General features: G+C 42.9%; 1 protein-coding gene across 2 annotated transcripts; it reads left to right on the forward strand.

The window, feature by feature from the left end:
• The first annotated feature begins 925 nt into the window (after positions 1–925).
• On the forward strand, positions 926–7,147 carry LOC123102945 (protein FAM135B). Of its 2 annotated transcripts, none has more exons than XM_044524427.1 (14): positions 926–1,596; positions 2,040–2,131; positions 2,964–3,118; positions 3,206–3,270; positions 3,384–3,570; positions 4,098–4,361; positions 4,487–4,620; positions 4,755–4,947; positions 5,024–5,083; positions 5,160–5,411; positions 5,490–5,748; positions 5,829–6,034; positions 6,141–6,191; positions 6,302–7,147. In XM_044524427.1, the coding sequence occupies exons 1-14, from the start codon at positions 1,370–1,372 to the stop codon at positions 6,590–6,592; spliced, it is 2,436 nt and encodes an 811-aa protein (XP_044380362.1). In that variant the 5' UTR covers positions 926–1,369; the 3' UTR covers positions 6,593–7,147. The 2 variants fall into 2 exon arrangements, with proteins under 2 accessions (XP_044380362.1, XP_044380363.1); XM_044524428.1 differs by having other exon boundaries at positions 1,400–1,596; positions 2,951–3,118.
• The last annotated feature ends 208 nt before the right edge of the window (positions 7,148–7,355 follow it).

A 7,355-nucleotide genomic window follows, 5' to 3' on the forward strand; every position in this document is an offset into this window, starting at 1 on the left:
GGCGAGCTTCATTGTGTTGTTGATAAGGCCTCTGTGGTATTTTGTGACAACGTCTCTGCAGTTTACCTCTCAGCCAAACCCCGTTCATCATCGCGACACGAAGAAGCACATTGAATTGGAGTATTGGACATTCATTTTGTACGTGAGAAGGTAGCCTTGGGACACTTTGGGGTTGTCCACGTTTCGACGGCTCATCAACTTGCGGACATCATAACCAAAGGGCTTCCGACAAATTCATTTCAAGTGTTTCGACCGAGTCTTGGAATCACCTCAGATTACGCTTTGATTGCGGGGATGTAAGAATACGTAGCATGTATTAGGGATATTCTTAATGTAATCTTTTCCTTTCCTATTTAAACTTCCGCATCTATCATTTCCTTTTCAACTAGGATTAGGTGCATTTACGTGCCCTTTGGGCCTTAAGGCTGGTCATAGTGGGGAGTAACTTAGACTAGTGTCATGTGACACTAGTCTAAGTTACTACCTTCATAATGCAAAGTAATATAATAGTAGTATCATAGATGACTTCATTTATTAGCTCGTAGACTCATCTTGTCTTGAAAAACGCTATGTTACAGTAACATACTATGTTACCACATCTCATTAATTACTTGTCACGTAAGCATAATTTTTCTAAAGTACGTTATGTTACTAGCTAAGTTACTCCCACTATACCTAGCCTAATGCATGCGATTGATATTCTCCTAAACCTACTCCTAAACCACTACAGTTGTCACTTATGTTATTCTCACTATGGATAATCTTGACATTGAACAGCGGCAGGCTAACAGGTGGGACCGCCAGCCCTAACGACCTGCTACCTGCTTGTGTACCCGGTAGAGTTACGGCCATAAAATCGTCCCCTCCACTCCTCCGACTCCACGTGCACCCTACACTGCCGTTCCCCCCAACCCAAACCGGTCCATCACTTCCAACTCGGCCGCCACATGTCTGTGACACGAGCCAGCCATTAAAAATCCCCTTCCCACCTTTCTCCCTCTCCTCTCACCCTCCTCTTTGGCTCTTTCTCACCAGCTCCACCGCCGCCTCCTTCTCCCACTACTCCGCCTCCGATCTCCGGACCCTCCGGCGACCGGGCCCCACCACCCGCCTCTACGCCGACGCCCAGGCCCCACGTGCCAAACTAGCGCCGCCGCCGCCATTAACCAACTACCTCCCATCATTCCTTCCCGATCTGCCAACTAGCCAAGCCTACTGACGTGCTGCGCCGCCGCCCTCTCCCTCTCCCCCGCCAACGCGCTTGGCCTCCCCTGCATCCTACTCCCGCGGGGTCCCAAGCCCGAACCCTAGAGCTCGCTCGCCCAGGGATCGACCAAGTGATGCGCGGATCGGGGCGGGCGGCGCGGCCATGTTGGGCCGCATGAAGTGCCTCGTCGGCGGCGCCGTCGACCAGGGCAGCCCGCGCGGAGCCGCCAGGAGGGTCTCTCCGGCGTCCGGCCGCGTGCACAGCGCCGCCGCCGCGGGGCTGGGGGGCAAGAGGGCCATCTGCTTCCGCCCGCCGGACGTCATGGAGACGGTGCACGAGGTGGCCGTCTACATCCACCGCTTCCACAACCTCGATCTCTTCCAGCAAGGGTACGAAGCCGTGTCTGGTGCAGATGCTCGCTTTTGGTCTTTTCTTTCCCGTGGATGTCTTCTCTTCTTGGGTTTAGTTTCACTCGTCTCTTTTCTGACTACTAAAGTTCCAAGTGGTTTGAGTTAAAAAAGTTTCATTTTTTTTGTGACATGTAAAAAAGTGAGTACAAAGTTTCGGTACAAACTTAGTCAATGGTTTTGGCTTGCCGGAGCATTTCGTGTTAATTCGGTTATTCTTCTTTTCTTTTTTGCGAGTCAGGCCTTTTTCACCCTCGTACTGGCCTAATTCTGAGTTTGCCCATACACATTTTTGTCCATTTTTGTGCTGCGAGATGGCGTGCAGATCTTTGTCTCCACATTTCTGGATCTCCGAACCTTTTGTATTTTATGTTAACTAGGGAGTGCTGTTCTCTGTTGTGAAACGAGTATTGGGTTATGTGCAGATGGTACCAGATGAAGATTAGTGCAATGTGGGAGGAGGCTGAAAGCGGTAGCAAGACACCAGCTTCACCCGCAAGGGTGGTCCAGTACGAAGGTGCGCCCATCTCTTCTAACCAGGGACAGTGTGATGCGATCCTCTGCTTCAGTGCTTCTGTTAATTCACATGATTTCAAGATGTTTCCATGAAGATACATGTTTAAATTGGTACCTTTGCAATGTGCGTAGTGAGCTAAAGGTTCATACTAACTGTTTGGTTGTTGTCAATATTCAGTACTATAGTCGATAAGAACCATGCTACTGTTTTCTAGGAGTAGTGCAGAAAATGAAGTCCACCTATGTAAATGAGACTATTTGTTATGGTTTTAAGCTCTACCTTGCTTGTATAAATCTATCAACCTACCTTGTTGCAATCTACTCCTTCTTAGATAACATCAAGAGGCATGTTTTTATAGCTGGATACGGACTGTACAAGCATGTCAATGTCGTGCACTATAGTTATCATGCAGCGCACATAATATGTCTGTTAATCTTTGTGGAGGCTTGTAGTCCTTCTAGATGAACTTATTAAATTGCGATGAGTAGAAAATGCACCTTTGTCTGGTGATGAGATAACGACAGTAAGCTGAGATCACAACTAAAGGATGCGGCCAAGGCCCACCAAACAGTGTGCTGCAGTGTTATGGAGAAATGTGATCTACTGATCTGTACTGGACCATCTGTTTAACATGGTGAAAATGTTGTACCAAATATCTGTGCACTCTCAGCTAAATCACATATGTTTATGTCTATTTAACTTCATTGTACACGAAAACAAGTGTTACAGATTCCAAGAGTTTTTATTTGGTTGCAATTGCTTGAAAGATTCTTTTGTTAGAGTCCGCCAATCATTAGCTAATAGATAATGACATGCTAGGTGGATTGTGCAGCTCCTGATGTCGGTGCGGATGATGCTTTAGGCATTTGGAGAATAGATGACGCTGATGACAGCTTCTACACACAGCCATTCAGAATCAAGTATGCTCGACAGGACATCTATCTATCGGTTATGGTGTCTTTCAACATACTCAACGGTGAACAAGAGGTTGGAAATTCGAATATTAGTATTCCTTTTTCTCTTTTGAATTAACTAATTGCAGCCTTATGAGAGCACATGTTTTATGTTTTCAAGGGTCCAGCAGCTTCTGCTGTGATATTGAAGTACGAGTTAATATATGCCCCAACACTGGAGAATGGGTGAGTATAGTTCTAATTTATATCTTTATTCTTTCTTCTGAGATTTAGTTCAGTCATGTGCATCTTATGGTTTTCATTTGCCAAGACTGATGGGGCTATTGCTTCTGTTTTAGATCTGATATCCAATCTTCTAGCGCTACATCTTCAGCTGCTGTACATGAATTTAGGATCCCACGCAAAGCACTCCTGGGCTTACATTCATATTGTCCAGTTCACTTCGATGCATTCCACGCGGTGCTTGTCGATCTGACATTACATATAGTGTACCTGAAAGCTGGTGCAAATAAATCATCATTGAAGGTACACAGGTTTGTGAAGCTTTAGCTTTAATGTTCTTTGAAAATGGTGCTCCTATGCAACTTGTGTGAGGCGGTGGGTAACTAGATGCTCTGAACAACTTTTGACAAAGTCACAACCATAGAACTAGGTTGGTACTAGAAACTGTATGGCTGGTATCCACTAGGATTCATGTTCTAGGTTTATATTCCTGATCTACCACTTGAAATTCAACTCCACAAATGAGCGGAATTTTATTTTAACATTGTGCCACAATTCCCAAGCAGTGTATTGAGAAGATCAAAAAGTCTACGTCGTTGATCTAATTTCAGCTCTTTAGGTTCATCACTTAGAAGTTGTATCTACTGGGTTGGCTGTAGTTTATGCTGCGTTAGCAAACATGTAAATGACATCAACTTTCTATCGCTGGAGAGCCAAGTAGTCCAGTATAAGTTTCCCAATTATCTGGCTCTGGCAACCTGATGGATGGTGTGATTTTATTTGTTATTATGATTACTTTCTCCTTGTAAACATGCCATTTTAATATGCAGATACCAGATCAAGGTTTACGCCCAACATCACATCACATAATCAAGGCGTTATTGGCTTCGAGGGAAATGTTACTTGAAGAATTGAAGAAAATCGGTGGTGCTGTTGGCAAAACAATAGAAGATTTAGATGATGCTGACTTAAGTCTTGGTAAATACGAGTCACTTCAGCCTTCAAAACCAGCCCATCCAGATTCTGGTAAAGTTTTCCCTGTAACTACCAAGGGTGTTGGGCATTTGGCTGGCATTTTACATGACTTTCTGGAGGTAAGTTTCATCATCCTTTTTATAGTGACCTATGAATGTGTTCATGATACGGGGACTTTTTTTTTGAGTTGGTAACTTGGTATACTGGACTTGCTGATTGGAAATATTTATGCACAATTCTACAGAGACCCAACGATGTTGTTGATGGCACTAGTGATGGTATGCTGTATACTCTTTCCAGTGAAGAGTTGTTAGAATTGTTTGTAACCGTGAGCAGCCAGCTTTCACTTCTATGGAATGCATTCTTGAAATTTCATAGGTGAAGTTAACTGTTCTCTCACTTTCACTTGTTTTTATACTGTATTTGCACTGTCAATGGTCCTGATGGTTTCTCAATTAACCTATTTTTTGAAGATATCATTTGCCCAACATTGTTTTCTTGTTTTACTGCAGGATAAATAAAACTAAGATACTGGATTACTTGCGGGACATTTGGGCCATTGACAGGAAAGCAGAATGGTCAATCTGGACTAATCACTCTAAAATCGAGATTCCACACCGCTATTTGCGGAGTATGAGTGATGACCCACCTCACCGCCAACATTCCCTCCTGAGAGTTTCTGGTTCAAGGAAGTTTCATGAAGATGTAATTATCTCCCATTCATAAGTAGCATATATTTATCACTTCTTATAGTCTCTTACTAGTTTACATCTATCTGCAGCCTGTACAAAATTCTGCTTCACGGGCTGAGCTACACAGGAAGAGCATAGCCCAAATGAAGGTAACATTGTTTTCTGGAATAGTTTATGTGCACAAATATTTATTGTGAACTGTTACTAATTTGAGAAATCTTGCAGATCAACACGAGGTCTGTTCAAGATATGCATATATATTCTGATCCTTCACGTGTACCTGTTGTTCTTATAGAACAACACGTCATGGTTGTTCCACAACATGGTTCAAACAAAGATTTGGCATCAAGTTCTTCAGAACAGAAGGATACTATTGTGCTACCTAAACTACAAGGAGAGTCTTTGTTGCTGAAAAATATCAATGGTAAAAAAGGTGGACGCGTATTACGAGCTGTCATCTTTGTGCATGGATTTCAGGCAAGTCCCATGCATCTGCTTTAATTCCCTGGAGTTACAGTATTGTTGGCTATAATTTATTGTGTTTATGAAAAGCAGGGACACCATTTGGATTTACGTCTTGTTAGAAATCAATGGCTTCTATTGGATCCTGGAGCTGAATGCCTAATGTCTGAGGCTAATGAAGACAAGACTTCTGGAGATTTTAAAGAAATGGGTGGCAGGCTTGCTGGGGAGGTTGTTGCATTCTTGAAAAAGAAAGTGGATAAGCTTGCAAGACATGGAGGCTGCAAAGAATTGAAGCTTAGTTTTGTTGGCCATTCCATTGGAAACATTATCATCAGAACTGCCTTAGCAGGTATTTTCCAACTTGTCAAATTCCAGTGAATCAATCAAGCGAGTCTTTAGGTGACTAACTATATTTCTGCATCCCAATAGAACCTGCATTGCAGCCATACTTGAAGAACCTCTTCACGTACATGTCAATATCAGGGCCTCACTTAGGTTACTGGTACAGCTCAAATTCTTTGTTCAATTCTGGTCTCTGGCTTCTAAAAAAGCTTAAGGGGGCACAATGCATCCATCAACTTACTTTCAGTGACGATCAAGACCCCCAGAATACCTTTTTTTATAGGCTTTGCAAGGTACACCCTGCTTCATTCTGGAATGTACTTGTTCCCAACTTGTATACCAGATACATTTTCCAGTAAGAATTAACCATGAAGTATTCTTATTGTTTTCTTCCTTCAGTCGAAGACACTAGAGAACTTCAAAAATATCATATTGTTATCGTCACCACAGGTTAGTCCATTTTCTCCTTTTGGACGACTTCAATTTACTTGAGGATCTGAACCATAAGCTGGGTGCTCCATGTCACTCACAAGTCATGATGTATTTCTTTGATCTACCAGGATGGGTATGTGCCATATCATTCAGCAAGAATCGAGCTCTGCCCAGCTGCGTCGGCTGATAATTCAAGAAAAGGTCAAGTCTTCACAGAAATGCTGAATAATTGCTTGGATCAGATGCGTGCACCGTCGTCTGAAACTCGTATATTCATGAGGTGTGATGTTAATTTCGACCAATCTGCCCATGGACGGAACCTGAACACCATGATTGGCAGAGCAGCCCACATAGAATTCCTGGAGACTGACATCTACGCCAGGTTCATCATGTGGTCCTTCCCTGAACTTTTCCGATGAGGATGATGATGACGATGCTCTCCCTCTTATTTGGGGATGACATGATGTTCCAAACCAAACCAAACCTGGATACTGCACTACTGACCAAGAAAGGAATATGAAGGTTTCGTCACCAAGATGGATAGCACTGTAAAGTTCCCTAGCAGTAACATTTTGCCAGTTTGTTAGATTTGATTTGTATAAATAGTCGATTTGTTCATTTCGATTTATAGCCCTGTAGATGTGAGATGTGCCGTCAGGTCTTGATAATCCAACGTCGTCTGGTGTGGTGTATTTTAACGCTGCCAGCCAGTTTAGGAGGGCCAAACAGCCAGTGAGCTTATGTCAAATAAGCATGACATGTGTTTTATTTTCTTTTAATGATCACTACATCAGGCAGAGATCATTGTCTGGTTCTTGCCATGTCATGTTGTTGATCTGTAACTGAATGTTAGGGATTCATTGGATGACGGAGAGTGTGCAGTCAAACTTGTATGACTTTGACTTTTGTTGTACAAATGTATTATTGAGATTGTAAGAAAGTCAAAATAATATTCATTATCGTATTTGTTAATACGTACTCTTATCTTCTTATCTTCAGTGATCTAAACGCTTATAATTTTTTTACAGAGGGAGTATTTCTTTTCCATTTTAACGAATAGCTAATGATAGAGGGCCGTCAAGCTTGCTCAGGAGGTGGGATTTGATGATATTATCTTCAACACTGATTGCCTCTCTGATGCAGCGCTTGGTCTCTCCTGCCAGGGATCCTTCGGTGGATCCT

Source organism: Triticum aestivum, chromosome 5A (assembly GCF_018294505.1).
Source record: "Triticum aestivum cultivar Chinese Spring chromosome 5A, IWGSC CS RefSeq v2.1, whole genome shotgun sequence".
Lineage (NCBI taxonomy): Eukaryota > Viridiplantae > Streptophyta > Magnoliopsida > Poales > Poaceae > Triticum > Triticum aestivum.